This window comes from Anabrus simplex, chromosome 5, assembly GCF_040414725.1.
Source record: "Anabrus simplex isolate iqAnaSimp1 chromosome 5, ASM4041472v1, whole genome shotgun sequence".
NCBI classification, from domain to species: Eukaryota; Metazoa; Arthropoda; class Insecta; order Orthoptera; family Tettigoniidae; genus Anabrus; species Anabrus simplex.
This window is the reverse complement of record NC_090269.1, coordinates 183,220,412-183,240,026: the sequence shown is the minus strand read 5'-3', so window position 1 is coordinate 183,240,026 and position 19,615 is coordinate 183,220,412. Positions and strand designations below refer to the sequence as shown.

Below are 19,615 nucleotides of genomic sequence, written 5' to 3'. Positions count from 1 at the left end.
ACTCCTATGTTTCTGTTACGAGCATGTTTAGAAACTGGCAAGATCACTCACGTCAGTTTCAAGAATGAGGTCCCTGACGGACACAGGCATTAGTTTGAAGAGTGAGTGACTGATTGCTTGCTGTGAGCAATGTAGTTCATTTTCGTTATTTGTAGTGCTTCTTGTAGTGGCTGTTTGTGATATTTTATGATAAGGTCTAGCTTATTTGACTTATGATACGTTTATTTGAAGTTCTTCATACCATTGTAAGTGTAAACTTTTAAGTACCTCATCCCACTAAATGTACAGTAGTGCAGAGAAAATACAGGGGAAAAACAGGGAAAATACAGGGAAAACTGATTTAGGTTACAAGTGGGCACCCTGTTGAACCAGCTAGAACTTGCTGTAAATTCTCTTCCTGCATCTTTTAAACTGTGGCAGCAATCTCATCTGTCGGAGATGAGGGCAGCAGAAGAGACAATCACATCACAGCAACGGTCAATATTATGTTATTGTTGATCAGTTTTATGAGCTTTCGCCCAATTAGTTCTTGCGACCCTGTAATATTAAAGCATCTAGTATAAAGGGAGTCCTTCCTTCTTACATGACTCCCTTTTGTATTATTCTTCAAGCAATCATTCCTTCACAATTTTTTATAATTTTTTGGAATCGTCTTCACATTTTTCCTTGTCGATATTGGCCGATGACCACAGGGTTTTACATCTTAAGACAATCACGACAAAAACTATAGCCAGTTAACAAAATTAAATGATACTTCCATGTTAATGCTTGGTGTTGACATGGACTAAGCAACAGAAGTCTAAATTCATTATTCTATGATCATAGTCGGTAGGGTAAAATGATACGGAACATAAATGATTGACACTTGTATTCCTATAATTTTTGTTACGGTATGCAATACTTTTCCAAAGGACCAATAACGTAGGTATTTAAAAAATTAAATTTTAGGCACCTTCCCCTAAACTACCATTTCATCCAGCATGAACAAAAGTGATTTATAACCTAGACTGTAACACCTTATTTCCAGAATTTACATATCAATTTTAATTGAATTCTGTTCACCCATTTTCTTGTGGCTCATCATCGATATGGACTTAGCAACAAAAATCAAAATTCACTAATATCTCTGTTATCGTACCTTGTACATTAAAAATGTATAAGACATAAATGCTTGGAAGTGTAATTCTATATAACTTTGGTTATGTTATATTTATTGTTAGGACCATTAATTACATAAGTATTTGAGAACTAAATATTAGGCCTTCCTCTAAACTACCATTTCACTCAGCATGAATAAAATTATTTATAGACTAGATTTTAGTGCCTCATTCCCCAACTTTACATACCAATTTTCCTTCAGCCATTTCACATAATGCCCGTTCATACAGACAGAAATGACAGAAAATTAAAATTAAAATGTGCATTTCCTTGTTCCTGTGGACATGTATTATAAGAAATACCATTCTTTTTCAATTCTGAGCAATGTACAGATAAAACTTATTTATATAGATAGTGTATGTAGTAGCTTAAATTTTAAAAAATGTTTGTGTATTTCTTTTATTATGACTTATGGTTATGATGCCAGAGACAATAAATTTGTTTTAAATGCCTTCATATTTTAGAACAAATTTACATTAATTTACATAGCCTGCTGTTTTCTATTTTGCCAGTAAGTATACTTACTTATAAACAAATTAAGGGCAAAGTGAAAATACTTCAGATATATAAAAAGAATGTTATGTGCTGTAAATCACAGAGTGTATGTCCGACCTTTATCCTGTTTCATTACAGGGTCGAGTATGAAGTGAATTGAATCTTCGTAGCGAGTTTTTAGGCCCTTGCTGACGTCAGCCTGATCAGAGGAGTTAATGAGATTAAATGAATGGCGTACTGTATGATAGTGGAAAGGAATGGGGTGGAACCCAGTGCCAGCACATGGCCTATTCCTGTTGAATAGCACCGAGAGTTCTGCTCGACGCTTAACGTCACCATCCGACAGACAAATCATCAAGAGCATCATATGCTCTCACTCCATATGAACACTGCACAGAGGTTTGGAATTGAATCCAGGCTTCTAAAACACAATCTGGTGGTTAGAAATTTTATATACCACCACCTCACCTGCTGGCCAACATTCTGATGGTGAAACACTTTTCGACCAACAGGACTCGAATGGTGTCAGACCTTATAGACTTGACACCTTAATGATCATGGCCACCAGGCATGCTGCACTGCAAATTACTGAGTATTTTACACAATGTATTGTTGTAGCTAACTTCCTGTTGTACTTATGCCCTGATAATGAAAAAATAAACATTACTAAATGAAGTTGATATCGCTAATATGTACAAAAATATTACGTTCTTACTATAATATGTAATATTACCAAGAGTATGTATAAGAATATGTTAAATTAAACTCGGTATAACCATATGAGAACCACAATTCATCGACATTTTCAGATGTCTACAAGTAAAGGAATGGAATATGTAATACATAAGAATATGGGCCCTAAATATTACAGAAACTTCCACACTTTCAACATATCCTGTGCCATTCAGATCGCTTCTTGCTTTTGGTATCAACTGCAGTCTCAAGAATACATATTTGCTAGGGATGAACTGAGTGAGAACAGGTGAAGAACATTGGTGCAAAAGTTGTCTATATCAGCAGAGATGACCTGTGTGAAATTAATATATCATCTGAGTGAAAATCCAACTAGAAGAGCAGACATAAACCTGTTAAACTTATTATGGAAGTGAACCCAACTTCCTATTTCTGCTTGCATACCAACCTCGAACTCTATAAAGTATTAAAGTTAAGAGTAATCAATTATAAAAATGCAATTTGTGAACACAATATCATTATTTTTCAAAAAAAGTATTAATAATACATTTTGCTGGCAAATTTTTTAAAACTTCAGGAAAAAAAAGATGCCAGTACTGCATATTGTGGCATACCAGCAGGAAATAAAGGAATCATATTATTATTATTATTATTCTTATTCTTATTCTTATTATACTTTCATAATTAATTTATAGAGTCTTCAAGTTGACATTTCTGAGTTAGAATGAGAGTTGAACTCTATGGTCTTAGTTTTATTGTTGTTCTCACTGCAGTTTTTCAATATTTGTTTGCAGGTAGAACTGGTAAAATCATTGACCTGACATCCAATTACTTCAGACTCGAGTCTGTCACTTCATTTCAGCTCTATCAATACCGTGTGGACTTTGCTCCAGAAGAAGATCTGAATTCAATGAAGCAGAAACTTGTGAGAGCCCATAGAGAGACTATAGGTGCCTATATCTTTGATGGCACTCTTCTTTTTACTGCACACAAACTTTTGAAGGACGTAAGTACAACAATATATTTTTGAATAGATAGGCAAACATTTCTCACTTGTTTTTTTGTTTTTGTTGTGTTTGAGCAGATTGTATTTTAAGTGAAATACTTGAAATTGAAAGGCACTGGCCTTTTACACAGTAATTCCAATAGCTGGTGAAACACCAAATATGCACTAATTGAGACTGATAAATTAAGGATTACGCATTACTCTCTCACCATCTTGATTATAATGACGTGTATGTTTGGAATTCTTTGCCTACTGGACAGTCTCTAGTTGAATATGAATGGCATTTGCTGTTGAAAAAAAAAAAAAAAAAAAAAATCAGATACTTCCAATCTTCATGGGATATTCTTATATTGCTCTTGTTTGTCACGACAGTCATCTTTATAAGTAAATGCTATAGTTTTATTCATTTTCATGACATCCTTGATGACACTGATGTTTTGAATTGTTTCTCATTAGGCTAAATGAAGTTTTTAATGTGTTTTTATAGCCACTGACATTAGTATCGCGAAGAGAAGCAGATGATACCAATGTCGTGGTCACCATACGGCTTGTAAGCAGTGTGTCAGCAGGGGAATATCATTACTGCCACTTTTTTAATATCCTCATGAGACGATGCTTGGAGGCACTAAATTTACAGTTGGTAAGTTTCATGGTGATGATTTTGAATATTTGATTATACTCAATAGCTTTAGTATCCCCAGAATATCATAATTTAGCTCAACTTTCTAACAACTGAAGGTATTTTGTTCTCGCTTTAGTTTAACCCTCTTGGAGCCAAGAGCCGATCTGGTCGGCCGCTCCCCATCAGCTGAAAGAGGCCAGAGCTCCGCTTCCCCACTACTACTGTAAAGTGCCAGGCCGTTTCCAGTGGAAATACATGTATTTTAAAACTCGCGTATATCTACCGGTGTATAGCAAATACCGGGATGAAATTTTCTACATATCGACTACGTAGAATAAGAAACTGGTTTGGAGTGATACAAAGAGTCAAAAACGTTTTATTGTTGATTTATAGTTGTCGATAATGTTTATCATTAGGAAGAGAAAAATATTTTCGCAATTTCTCTCTCAATATCTACTTTGAAAAAATAATTTACGATACAAAAGAATATACGTTATTATGTATAATGTATTTCTAATTACAATTCTACAGAATAACTAATTTGAGCGAGAAAAATATAAACATAAAAAATAAAAATTCAAACATGTCACTAGTAAAAACAAGACAATTTTACTCACTGATAAAATTCGCGTGTATGTATCGATGTTTGGCAAATACTGACAACAAATTTTCTACATGCGGACAACACAGCATAAAAATAATTCTGAATGATTAAATAAGTATAATATAATAGTTGGTATTACAATTTCTTCAGAAAAATTAGTTTCTCGTTTTCGGTTGTAGTATATATTGGAAAAATAATTATGGAGTACAACAGAATTTACGAAATTAAGAAATGTATGGAACTAAAGCCGTGATTTGCTTTGACCTACTAAGTGACCGCTACTCAGTTCGGTACCTGCAGTTTAAGAGGTGAATCATGGTCAGTGAGACGGATCCTCTCAGTAATTATTCTTGGTTTTCCAGACCGGGGTCGCCCTCTCACTCTCAGATATCTCCTCAAGTGCAATCACTTAGGGTCACTTAGATTGAGTGAACCTCGAACCAACCCTCAGGACCAGGCGAAAATTCTTGACCTGGGGGGAATTGAACCCACGACCTCCGGGTGAGAGGCAGGCACGCTACACTTGGCCCATGGAGACGGGCATTTAGGTAATGATAGAGGACTATATGTGACTATAAGGTGTAGCAGAGAGTAAGTAAAAAGTAAATTGAAGTATGATACGGGCGGAGAATCAGACGGTAGGGCATGTTTAGGTCCAAGAACTTCCTTGAAGTAGAAAGGAGGTTGAGGAATGTTGTGGGGTTCATTGGGACAAATTTCCACAAAATGTTCTCCAGCGACATCATCATCATATTCGTTATCACTAGTTTCATCTACCACCATATTCATTTAGTGCCGTTAGAAACAATTAAACGTCTCTTCTTTAGCTGTGGTGATTCCGTGGACGTGTCCGGTATAATTTCGTCGCTACTCTCTGAACTAAATTCCCTATCGCTATCCGATAAATCATCAGCGTTAACTTCGCATTGTTCCAAATACTGCATTAATTTATTGTCATCAGTACCTGCTGAAAAAATATCACGTGAACAACTTGCCATTTCCCTGTCACAAATTCACTCACTGCAAGGAGCAATCTCTTACTGACCGGTTAGAGTATTTGTAAACACAGGAAACGACTCTTGTGGAAGGTATGACACCCTCTTAGAACTGCCAAAGCAAGGCCAGGCACACAATACCGTGTAGCCCCTTTACTACAGATTGTAACAAAAGTATGCCCGTCACTATAGGTTGCCTCAAAATTATGTCAGGGTGTCCACCCGTATGGAAAACCTGGGAAACAGGGAAATGTCAGGGAATTCGATAAATAACAAGAAAACCTGGAAATGCCAGGGAATTCAGGAAAAATTCTGGAAATTCATTCTTCTGCCAGATAAAATTGACATACTGTATTTATCCATGTAATATAAACATATTTTTCAGTTTTTATAACATTAATCTAAGGCATGTCTTTTATGCCAGGAATAAATCATAATGAAAAGTTATAATAATTTCGTGTGGCTATTTCTAGCCGAGTGCAGCCCTTGTAAGGCAGACCCTCCGATGAGGGTGGGCGGCATCTGCCATTTGTAGGTAACTTCGTGTTATTGTAGTGGAGGATAGTGTTATGTGTGGTGTGTGAGTTGCAGGGATGTTGGGGACAGCACAAACACCCAGCCCCCGGACCATAGGAATTAACCAATTAAGGTTAAAATCCCCGACCCGGTCGGGAATCGAACCCGGGACCCTCTGAACCGAAGGCCAGTACGCTGACCATTCAGCCAACGAGTCGGACAATGAAAAGTTAATAAGGTGTGATCTCGAATGTGAAGTAACCAATAATATCAATAGCTATATGATAGATTGATCGAATTTTCAATGTTTTGATCTGCTTACTATTGAATATTCTGTGTTGTTGAGGAATGGCAAGCTTGATGAATTTGGCCTATATTGCGTTCTCAGTTTTTCTAATCACTTAAATGCATGGCTTCCACAACAATATATGCATATAGACAAAATTCCACAACCCAACGGATGACTGTGTTTGTTTACTGTGTAATGACTTGTGCGATAGTTACTACCTCGTAAAATGTAAGAACAGACACAAAACACTGATTGAATGCAGAAAAGTGTGAAATTCTCTTAAACTTAATACTCATTCGAGTGCTCATAATTATGATTATTATTATTATTATTATTATTATTATTATTATTATTATTATTAAATGCACTGACGTAGGTAAGCCTTGTGTAAATGTGTAGTGCATTGTAACACCATTTGGGCTGCGCCATGTTGAGTTTCCAACCTGTCCTTCGTGTGAGGGGTTCGGAAGTTTTGAGGCACGACTAGTAGCTTGTAATATCATGTGTAATTTTGTGAATACAGAACAAGATTTAAAATAGTGACATCGCATTGTAAGATGAAGGTTACCGGGCGAGTTGGCCGTGCGGTTAGGAGCGCGCAGCTGTGAGCTCGCATTCAGGAGTGGGTTCGAATCCCACTGTTGGCAGCCCTGAAGATGGTTTTCCGTGGTTTCTCATTTTCACTCCAGGCAAATGCTGGGGCTGTAGCTTAATTAAGACCACAGCCGCTTCCTTCCCATTCCTAGGACTTTCCTGTCCCATCATCGCCATAAGACCTATTTGTGTCGGTGCGACGTAAGGATGAAGGTTGTTTGTTGGTTAAGAGGTTTTGAGTTTGTGAAGTATGTTTGGATGTATTCGGTCTTGATCCAGCCAATCCCAAGCTGCCATTCATATCGATTTATATTGGTTGAGTTCAATTTCGAAACCTGGCTGACAATTGTATTGTCTACATCACCATGTGGTTAAACCTCACTCTGTGTGTGTGGTATAGGTTTAATAGTGTTCAGTGTAGATGGAATTGTATTTACATCCGTGTGTTGGTTATTATATAGTTAGTCTGTGTATCATACCTCAGTATAGTTCATGAAAGACAAGTGGCAAGAATGTGACTCAGCAAAAATTGGCACTGTGGTCTCGATCAGCTATATAACATCCTTCCTATGCCAGTCATTAGTTGCGAATAATTTATTTCTTTTATTCGTATTAATAATGTACCTATTCTTGTTTGTATCGGATATTGTTAGGAAGTGCGTGCACTATCTTAGAAGGATTTGCGAATTTGTTTTCACTGTGATTCGCGTGTGATTTTTGTAGTACGGTATTACATTTTACGAAGGCTCTGTGCCGCAGTTATATTGCATCAGCTGTTATTGAAGCAGTAGAGTGCTGGCAGCATAAATAAGGCAATGCTCACAGGTTTTATGAACTGTCAATATAGAAGAAAGCTGTGTGGAATTAGGACTATTTAAAATATTTTTACAATGTCCTTATCTTTCTTCTTTTTTCAGCTAACAATATCTTCATCAAAGCCAAGGAAAACTTTGTTTAATGAAAGGTGGCTGCTTGATGGTACTTTCAGAACATGGTTGAAACCCATGCCTCAAGACAAATTTTCAGCATATTGCATAATATTGTAATCTGCATAATATGTAAAACATCATTTACCATTAGCAACATGGGGAAGCAGGCATTAAAAAGTCACATGGGAGGAAAGATACATGCCAGTAGTGTCAGTGTCAAGTTCAGCCAGTTCTCGTCATCCCTTTCAATTTATTTTAAAAAGGAACATTCGAATAGTGAAGTAACAAGAGACTTAAACTCAGTAGATAATACCTGGCCGCGCACAAGTTGCCCTCTGTCTGCCACAGCTACCACAATGAACTTTATCACATATGACTCCACTTCTTCTTCTTCCATTAAAGAAGGTTCACCAGAGATGAGATGTCTATAGAATTATCTTTCAAGAGAACAAGTAACCAAAGCTGAGATTATATGGTGCATGCATACTATCATGCAACACCATTCTTTATGTGCCAGTGAAGCTACTGTATGTTTGTTCCCAGTAATGTTTCCAGACTCTGAAACAACTTCGAAAGTTCAACTGCACAGAACAAAAGTTGCGTATAGAATCACTCATGGTTTAGCTCTCTATTTCCATAAACAAGTTCTTGAGTAAGTGCACACATTTCACCGTTGGGTTTGACGAGTCACTGAATAAAGTTTCTCAGATGGACCAAATGGATCTTGTAGTTCGTTGTTTCAATCCTGATACTAATGAAGTATGCACTTCTTATTTTGATTCCATGTTTCTTGGTCACTCTACCTCCTCAGATTTGTTAAATGGTTTTTTTGCATGCACAGCAAAGACTCTAAAAAAAACTTACAAAAATTTCAACGGATGGTCTAAATGTTAATAAAAAGTTCCTTCAGAATTTTGGTAATTTATTTAATGATGATCTAGATGCTCCTATATTGTTGAACATTGGATCTTGCGGCTTCCATACTGTGCACAATTCATATAAAATGGCGGTAAAAGAAATCCTAAAAGTTTCAGACAGATCTATTTGCATCACTCCTTTATGAATCTTTTATTGATGGTAAATGTCATGACAAGGTTTGTTAAGTCTGAGTTGCTGCAGTCTTCATAAAATGTCCTAAAACGAATTTAGACAGTAAAGAAAATCTTCTGCCTGCATCTAAAATTGACATAGGTTCTGCTGCTAAAGCAGCACTTCATGGCAATCCTGGATTAAATGATAGAGATATGTTAGTGTTTCACACAGATTGTCTAAGAGGAATGGTAGCTTTATGCAAGAAGTTACGGTACTGGAAAGGTCACCGCTGGCATATCATAGTCATCATCATCTGCAGTTTCCAGCTGTTGGCCGGGTCTGCTCACCGCTGGCATATAAACTGACTAAATTAATTTCTTGTTTCGATCTAAGTGTAGCCAAGTAGCTACTAAGCAGCAGGCTGCTAAGGATAGCTTTAAATGCCTTTGTTGAAAACAAATGGATCTCGGGTAATGAAGCTGATCATGTACAAAGGGGGTTCACTTCTGTTTGTGAGAATGATACTTTGAAGAAGTGAATTCTTGGACTTCTAAAGACGGGAGGTTAGATCACTTTTGGCTACGCACTCTTTTTCCAACAGTAAATTTGAAAACAGTAAAGTTGGCTTCATTTCTCAAAATGATACTAATATTGTTTCATGGAAATGCTTAACTTGAATGTGGTTTTCCTTTTAATAAAGAAATTATAGTCGAGAACATGCTAAAAGTATCCCTTATAGCACAAAGAATAATATATGTTATCCCAAACCCTGGTGGAATTGAAAAGGTCTCCATTAATAAGAACATGCTCCATGCTGTAAGGAGTGCTCATGCTTTGTATGTTCAAAATCTAAAGGAGAAACGTGAAGCATTGGAAGTAGAATATTCTTTGCAAAAAAAAAAAAGAGTTTAAAAAATTTAAAAAAAGAGAAAGGCCGCTTTGTTGCTAAAAGAATTAGAAGAAAAGAAGCGGAGGGTGACGACAGAAGCTCGGCAGTCATTGGTGGCTATGAAGCAGTAATGGTAGTACATAAAAAAAAAAATTAAAGTGAATTTAATTAGACTAAATTATACTTCCAAGTTTTGAAATTTAATATGCACATTAATTGCATTTTTAAAATGTATTTTAATATTACTGATACTTCCTTTATAATTTTGTTTTTTGTCATTTTGTGTCAGGGAAAAAACTGGTTTTTATGTCTGGAAAACAGGGAAATGTCAGGGAATTTTAAAATCTGGATTTGGTGGACACCCTGTATGTATATCACTGAATTTTAAGCCGGCTGATGTAACCGGCTCTGGATTGTTAAAGGCTGACCAGATCGGCTCTGGCAATTTAAAGGGTGGGTGCTCGTACTACCGCCTGGCACCAAGAGAGTTAAAACATTGTTGATTAATTTCCAGTTCTTAAAAAACATGAAAATGTCTAATTTTTCCAGATTCTTTTAATTTTATTACCGCATAGGATCACTTTAGTCAGTCCATTATCCATGTCTCTTCAAAGGGACTGTTCGGGCTGTGCAGTCCTCCCAGTACTTTTTCATGAGTTCCGATCTTCATGCCCTTTCTAGTGTTGAAAATCATTTGTGTTGAGAGTTCCTTTCTTAGGGGCGCGTAGCTGTGAGCTTGCATCCGGGAGATAGTGGGTTCCTACCCCACTGTCAGCAGCCCTGAAGGTTGTTTTCCATAGTTTCCCTATTTTCACACCAGGCAAATGCTGGCTGGGGCTGTACCTTAATTAAGGTCATGGCCGCTTCCTTCCAACTCCTAGGCCTTTCCTACCGCATCGTCACCATAAGACCTATCTGTGTTGGTGCAACATAAAGCAAAAGTTGTCCTTTCTTGGTGTGAAGTAGATGTTGTGTGCTGGATTTTTTGTTTACCTTATCTCTAGTGTCTTCTGGTGTAAGGCAATTTCCTTCAGATCCTCTCTTATTTCTCTGGTCCATTTGTGTCGTGTTGTACTTTTTGAGTTAACATTATAGCATACCAGTTATATTAGCAGTCTTGAATCCTGCATTCTCATTATGGTCCAAAGAGTCCTAGTCTCCTCATATATGTAGTAGAAGAAATGGGTTCCTACTCTTTGTACACAACTTTTTTGATGCAGGTTCTTCCAATTCATCTTTTGATTGTCTGGAGTCTGTGGTTGGTCGTTCGCGTGAAAGAGGATCTCTGCTGCATATGTTGCTTCCGGTTTATAACTGTGTTGTAGTCTTTTACTTTTGTGTTTATGGATAGGCATTTTTTGTTGTTTTGTTGTTGCTGGTTAACTTTTGTGCTTTAGCTAGCTTGTTTGTTTTTATTTGGATCGAGGTTCTTTTAGTTTAAGTTGCTTGTTGCTACTTCTCCTAGGTATTTGAATTGGGTGACAATTCTGACTTTATTACCATTTACCCTTATTTCTTTTAACATAATTTCTGTCATTTTGAATGATAAGGCCAATTTTGCCAGATTATTGTATGAAAACAATGATGCCATTTAGTTGTTCAAGCAGTTTAGTCTGAAAAGCAGTTCTTTAACCCTAGAACATGTAAGGGGGAGCCAAATATTGCCCCAGCATTGTTATTTCAATATAACTAGAAGAAATCCACTTAATAAGATAGTTTTTAAAAGAATTAACTCATATCAAATAAGAAATGTAAACTAGAAAAGGCTGATGGGAACATCACAAATTTTTTCTTAACCTTCGAGGACTTGGTGCATGGTCTTTTCATCTGCACATTCACTTTTTCCTTCATAACTTGCAAGGAGCTTACATCTGACTTTGCTCTTGCTCCTCTTATCCTCTGCAGAACTGTTCTCAACACTGCTTCAGTAACAATGAATTTAAATTTAGCATCCATTGTTGCCTGGATTAGAAAACTCTGAATGCTATATAAGTTGCAGTCTTTTCTTCTGCGCACAAGTAAATATGTTTTGCTTTGTTCTTTTGTTTGTGTTGTATGCATATGAATATGAGTCTGAATTGATCAACTTCTAATACCAATATAAATGGTCCGTTGTTGGACATTATAAATTTTTCAGTCTAACTCATTCCTGGTTGCCAGCGTTTCGCCCCTGTATGCTAAGTCGGCCGCATCAGTTGGTAAATAGCACACCCAGCAAGATGCATGGCTAGTGCATACCATGGAGGCCACTGCGTAGACTATTTGGAGCCACTGGCAGTGCCAACGCACTAATAAATACACTATCTCATTACCCAAAATTAATGCCTGCCTGGCCATCAGATCATATAGATGTTGATTCCCATAGGGAATCTGAAATATTTTTTCCGAATGAGTAAATTTATAATAGCAATATAAATGGTCCGTTATTGGACATTATAAATTTTCCAGCTAATTCATTCCTGGTTGCCAGTGTTTTGCCCCACTGTGTTAAGTTGGCCTCATCAGTTGGTAAATAGCACACCTATCAAGACGCATGGCTAGTGCATTCACAACTAAGTATTTTTTATTTTCCACCTTGTCGATACATTAGTTGCTTAAGGCAACTTATTGGTTAAAAGTGGGACATGTTTTGTATATTATTAACATCTTCAAGCACATAACAGTGTTCAGATGAAAAATTCATATATTGACAAAGTATCAATGCTTTGAGTGAAAGTGTCTTTAAAAATAGCATAAGAAGATTAAATGACATCAAAAACAAAATAATAATCAGAAAATATAAAAATTATTTTTATAATTAAAAGGGGTTGTCAAGGAAATACTTGTACAATAGTCCATAGAGAAATGTCCTGATGAATATTCCTTCCTTAAAAAGTTCATGTTAAAGAAAAAGCCAATTTATGAATTAAAAATTATACATTTTTTTAGTAATTGTCGAAATGAAGAAATCTAGGTTTCATAATGTGGCCCTTATTACTACTGGAGATGATATCACTAATTCCTAGTTGTCAATTTTTTAAACCTGCTTTTCTCTGAAACAGTATCTCTTGTCTTTTTTATGGTCTTGTGTCTGGTGTAGTAGTGATGTGTTCTTTCTTGTTCACGTACTCGAGGAGGTGCAGGAACAGGGGATATTGGTGTGTCATTAACTTCCTTGTTGTTACCTTCTGCTTCAAAGGGGGAGGAACACGTCGTAGGGCTATCTGGAGGTGGAGAGATTCCAATTCTTTGTTTCTAATCTTTTACAAGTATTTTCAAATTCACCAGAATTTGAATATATAACAGGTTCTTATACTCTATAGCCTCATTAAGGTTATCATTTTTCTTAAACAAGTTGGTGTAGATGAATGTACAGATCTTCATATGTGTTCATTAAGCTGCCCTTTTTAAATTTTTTTATGATGGTGAGGTCTTGTTCTGTGTTGGTAAATTTTTGATGTGTGGAAGTCATGTGTGTTCCCATTTTATGTAATGGCTAGTGCATACCGTGGAGGCAACTTCGTAGGCTACTTGGTGCCACCGGCAGTGCCAATGCACTATGAGAGACTTCGTCTCATTACCAAAAATTGATGCCTGCCGGGCCATCAGAAGATATAGGTATTGATTCCCTTAGGGAATCCGAAATATTTGTCCCAAACGAGTAAATTTATAATACCAGTATAAATGGTCCATTATTGGACATTATAAATTTTCCAGCTAACTCATTCTCTGTTGCCAGCGTTTTGCCCCATTGTGCTAAGTTGGGTTCATCAGTTGGTAAATACCACACCTACCAAGACTCATGGCTAGTGCATACCGTGGAGCCCACTGCATAGGCTACTTGGAGCTAGACCAGGAACGAGTTAGCTGGAAAATTGATATCATCCAATAACGGACCATTTATATTGGAATAGCTGCCTCTGTGGATCCGTGGTAGAGTGTCGGCTTCCGGATCCCAAGATAGCGGGTTCAAACCCGGCAGAGGTAGTCGGATTTTTGAAGGGCGGAAAAAAGTCCATTCGACACTCCATGTCGTACGATGTCGGCATGTAAAAGATCTCTGGTGATACATTTGGTATTTACCCGACAAAATTAATTAAATCTCAGCCATAGACGCCCAAGAGAGATCCGGTTTACTCTGTCTGCCATCTAGCGGACCTAGAGTAAAACGGAACGTCGAAATTGACGAGCAGACAGCCAGATGGCGTCAAATCGAAATGTCTGCACACGGTAGCGGAGGCCATACGATTATATATATATGTATTGGAATTATAAATTTACTCATTCGGGCCAAATATTTCAGATTCCCTATGGGAATCAACATCTATATCATCTGATGGTCAGGCAGGCATCAATTTTTGGTAATGATACAAAGTTTCTCATAGTGCATTGGCACTGCCAGTGGCTCCAAGTAGCCTATGCAGTGGCCTCCATGGTATGCACTAGCCATGCGTCTTGGTAGGTGTGCTATTTACCAACTGATGAGCCCAACTTAGCCCACTGGGGCGAAACGCTGGCAACCAGGAATGAGTTAGCTGAAAGTTTATAATGTCCAATAATGGACCATTTATATTGGTATTATAAATTTACTCATTCGGAACAAATATTTCAGATTCCCTATGGGGATCAACATGACCAGGCAGGCATCAATTTTTGGTAATGAGACTAAGTCTCTCATAATGCATTGGCTATGCTCTGGCCTCCACGGTATGCACTAGCCATGCGTCTTGGTAGGTGTGCTATTTACCAAGTGATGAGCCCAACTTAGCACACTGGAGCAAAATGCTGACAACCGGGAATGAGTTAGCTGGAAAATTTATGATGTCCAATAACGGACCATTTATATTGCTATTATAAAATTATTCATTCGGGACAAATATTTCAGATTCCCTATGGGAATCAACATCTATATCAACTTACCACTTAATTGAGAAGCTTGTCTCCTTTCTTCCAATTCTTCCCTGCCCAAACTTTGCAACATTTTACTAACGCTACTCTTTTGTCAGAAATCTCCCAGAATAAATCGAGCTGCTTTTCTGTGGATTTTTCCAGTTCTGGAATCAAGTAATCCTGGTGAGGATCCCATACACTGGAACTTAACTCTGGTTGGGGTCTTACCAGAGATGTATATGTCCTCCCCTTTACATCCTTACTGCAATGCCGAAACACTCCCATAACCATGTTCAGAGATCTGTACCCCTTTTTTACAATCCAATTTATGTGATTACTCCAATGAAAATCTTCCCTTTGTTAACATGTAGGTACTTACAATGATCCCCATAAGGAACTTAAACCCCATCAATGCAGTAATTAAAACTGAGAGGACTTTTCCTATTTGTGAAACTCATAACCTGACTTTTAACCCCGTTTGTCATCATACCATTGCTGCTGTCCATCTCATAACATTATCAAGGTCATTTTGCAGTTCGTCAGATTCTTGTAACTTATTTATTACTCTACGCAGAATAACATCATCTGCAGAAAGCCTTATCTCTGATTCCACTTCTTTACTCATATTGTATATATATATATATATATATATATATATATATATATATATATATATATACTGTGTAAGAAAACGTAAAGGTCCAATAATACTGTCTTGAGGAATTCCCCTCTTGATTATTACAGGGTCAAATAAAAGCTTCACCTACTGTAATTCTCTGAGATCTATTTTTCTAGAAATATAGCCACCCATTCAGTCACTCTTTTGTCTAGTCCTAGCGCTCGCATTTTTGCCAGTAGTCTCCCATGATCCACCCTATCAAATGCATTAGACGGGTCAATCCTGATACAGTCCATTTGACCTCCTGAATCCAAGATATCTGCTACTGTATATCTTGCTGGAATCCTACAACTTGAGCTTCAGTTGAGTAACCTCTCCGAAACCCGAACTGCCTTTGATTGAACCAGTTATTAATTTTGCAAACATGTCTAATATAATCAGAAAGAAAACTTTCCTAAGGCTTACATGCAATGCATGTCAAACTGACTGGCCTGTAATTTTAAGCTTTATGTCTATCACCCTTTCCTTGATACACAGAGGCTACCACAGCAACTCTCCATTCATTTGGTATAGTTCCTTCATGCAAAATATAATCAAATAAGTACTTCAGATATGGTACTATATCCCAACCATTGTCTTCAGTATATCCCCGGAAATCTTAACAATTCCGGCCACCTTTTTTAGTTTTCAACTTTTTTGTCTTATTGTAAATGTCTTTGTTATCATAGGTAAATTTTAATACTTCTTAAGTATTAGTCACCTCCTCTAACTGTAAATTATGCCTGAAACCAACAATCTTTACATACTGCTGACTGAATACTTCTGTCTTTTGAATATCCTCGCATAAATGCTCCCCTTGTTCCTGGAATGTCCTTCTTGGAACCTGTTTCTGCCTTAAACTACCTTACGTACTTATGTAATTAAAAATTAAATTTTAGGCACCTTCCCCTAAGCTACGATTTCACTCAGTGTGAATAAAATATTTATGGTCTAGATTGTAGTGACCTACTCCCCAACTTTATATATCAATTTTCACTAAATTCTCTTCAGCCATTTTCTCGTGATGCACGTACATACAGACAGACAGGAATTACGGAGAATAAAAAAATGCATTTTCTTGTTAGTGTGGTCACAACTGATACGGAAATATCATTATTTTTAAATTTGAAGCAATGTACAGGCAAAACTCTTATTTCTTATATGTAGAAATAAAAATCCACTTCACTTTCTCAGCCAAACTTCCTCAATCCCAGTGCTGAAGGATTTTGTCTCTATTACTTTTCTTGTTTTGCTGTCCTTTAATGTTTTTGATTATAATAGTTCTGCAGTACTAATTTCTTATCATATTACATTTACAGGTGGGTCGAAATTATTTTGATGCAAAAGCAAATGTGCCAGTACCCAACTACCATCTTGAATTATGGCCAGGGTATGTGACTTCAATCCGACAGCATGAAGACGACATTTTGCTGTGTACTGAGATTACTCACAAGGTCAGTAAAAGTACTTTCTCTACTATTCTTGTTATGGTGGCAGTACAATTAGAAATGCTAATAATTTTCATGACCTTCATTTGTGGAGACACTTCAATATAATTTTATTTATTTTTAATGATAAAAACAACTCCTCAAAAGACCAGGAGGAAACAGGAGAATTTCAAGACCTATTGGACCAGACCATAGATAACATCCCCAAACACCATATAAAATTATTAATAGGCGACTTCAACGCTGAACTAGGCAGAGAAAGAAAATACCGGAACGTCATCGGAAAATGGCCAGCACACAAGAAAACAAATAAAAATGGAGAGAGACTAGTTGACCTGTGTAGAAACCATAATTTAATCTCAAAATCTACATGTTTTAAGAGGAAACCTCAAAAACTCAAAACATGGAAACACCCTGACTACACTAAAGGAGAATGGCAACTGGATTACGTCTGCATGGACAAATACCACCACGAAGAGATCTATAATGTCAAAGTCCTCCAAGGAATAGACACAGGTTCAGATCACTACATAGTTAAAATTAAAGTTAAACTCACTCCCCAGAGGAAACAACACAAGTAAGCTCTTAAAACTAAAAGAAAAATAGATCCTACCCAGCTAATCAACAACAAAAATTACCAGAAAGCAACTGAAAAAATAACAATCACAGATAAACTTGTAGACTTTGTACACAACGTTAAACAAATTGCAGAAGACCTGGCTCCAATTAAACCACATAAAAAACACCAATGGTGGAACAGTGAATGTGATAAAACAGTGGAGAAAAGACATCAGGCATGGCTATTACATCAGTCCCGAAAAACAAAAATATTCTATCAAAAGCTAATAAAACAGAGAAAGGAAACTACCCAAGTCTTAAGAAGAATAAAAAGACAACATTATAAGGACACCATGCAGTTAATTGAAGAATAATTCAATAAAACTCAATCAAGGGACTACTAAAAAACCTTCAGAAAGCAGCTCCAAAAATATGAACCCCCGACCCTACTGATGAAGGATGAAGATGGTAAGCTGGCCCTTAACCCTAGAACTGCCAAACGTCGCGCTTGCGACTCAATAGAGTGTCACTAGAATGCCAACATCGCACGCGCGACGCATAGAACATGTATTCGCTTAACCAGTCATAACATCATTTATCTTTCACTTACGCTATTTTAATAAGTAAGACATTGAAGAGGAATCTTTAAGACTTTCATCACACATTCCTTACTAGCCGGAAATGACTCAGTCAAGGGCAGGGTAGGTATAAAGTCAGCTACTCTTTTCTCATCCCCCTATCGTCTCAGTTGCTATGCAACTTCGCGCTTGCTCGCCGTTTCGGTTAGTTTCTGTGGATATCTTTAGTTATCTTTCGACAGATTGAGTTTATTTTTGGATTGTTTCTTTTGAAGTGTAAACTTTCATCATGGATGATGAGCTACGTGATTCAAGTGATGTTCACAATGTTCTTGAAGATGATTGGGATGCTTCCTCTTCCAGCGATATATTTTCTTTAGTCTTATGAGAGCGGAGAAGGATATATTCCAGAATCTGATGTTGAAAGGGACTCCGATGAAGAGAGCAGGCCTGCCGACGTTTCATTGGATGATACTGTTTCCGTAACACCTAAGTGGTGCAGGGTTTATCCACCCGAACCGCAATTCGATGTTTCCGGGAAGTTCCGCATAAGGGATCCTGACATTTTGATCTGTCCGCCCCGAAACAGTACACCTATCATGTATTTCTACTTGTTCTTTACGGATTTGATTTGGAAGCTCTTGGTAAAAGAAAGTAATGACTATGCGGCGAAAAAAATCCTAAAAGACGTTCTGGAGATATGTAGGCCTTTTCTCGTATGCGAACCTGGTTTGATGTAACTGTCTCCGAAGTGAAAAAGTAAATTGCCATTCTAATAAATATGGGGTGCACCTTGAATGCTATCATAAATTTCAGCATTTCTGGAGGCCTATGAGGCACGGCAGGAAAAGAAAACACTCTGAGAATGACTACCAGTCGTGCTCGGCGGCTGACGAAACTGTGTGCAGCTTGGAAATTTTTAATTCTTTTGTGATTTTATTGTTTTTTTACTTTTGAGAACTCAATATTTTTAAAAACTAGAAGAAAAATCGCGTGTTTTGTATATAGTGATTTTTTAAATGAGTGGTTATTTATTACTAATGGTGAACTTGAAAGTATGAAAAACACATTTTTTTTGTTTTCCAAATTTTTGATAGCCTGATACGCACCAGATATGCAAGTACATGATCTAATACTCATATAAGCATCTTAAATAAAGCTTTCTGAGTAATATTGTGTGCTGCGTGACTAACTTTTGTGCACTAAACGTGCTTAAATTTGTTAAAAACGTAAATGTGTAATACGTGCAAAAATGGCCTGGCATTTAGGGAAAAACACTCGGCACTTCTAGGGTTAACAATAAAGACAATGCAGAAATTCTGGCTAAACATTTCAACAAGCTTTTAAATTGTGAGGAACCTACAGAACTCCTTCATTTGGACACCAACACCCCGATAAAAACATCACCTGAGAACATCAATCCCCCCCACAATAAAGGAAGTCTACCAGGCTCTGAATAAATTAAAAAACTAAAAAGCGCCAGGAGAAGATCAGACCTTTGCAGAAATCTGGAAATATGCAGGAACATCAACAAAAGTTGCCCTCCATCAACAACTTGTCTCTATCTGGATTAAAGAAGAACTACCAGAACACTGGACAACAGCCCTCATTCATCCACTGCACAGAAAAGGAGACAAAACCGACCCTAATAACTACAGGGCAATCTCGCTCCTAAACATAAC

The 19,615-nt window shown here is 37.1% G+C and overlaps 1 protein-coding gene across 1 annotated transcript in view; it reads left to right on the top strand.

The window, feature by feature from the left end:
• Positions 1-19,615, top strand: part of LOC136874424 (piwi-like protein Siwi) — a 135,267-nt gene that overhangs the window by 30,223 nt on the left and 85,429 nt on the right. The window contains exons 4-6 of the mRNA XM_068227800.1: positions 3,141-3,352; positions 3,840-3,992; positions 16,669-16,803. Coding sequence (XP_068083901.1) covers positions 3,141-3,352; positions 3,840-3,992; positions 16,669-16,803 — 500 coding nt within the window. The remainder of the gene's footprint in view (positions 1-3,140; positions 3,353-3,839; positions 3,993-16,668; positions 16,804-19,615) is intronic.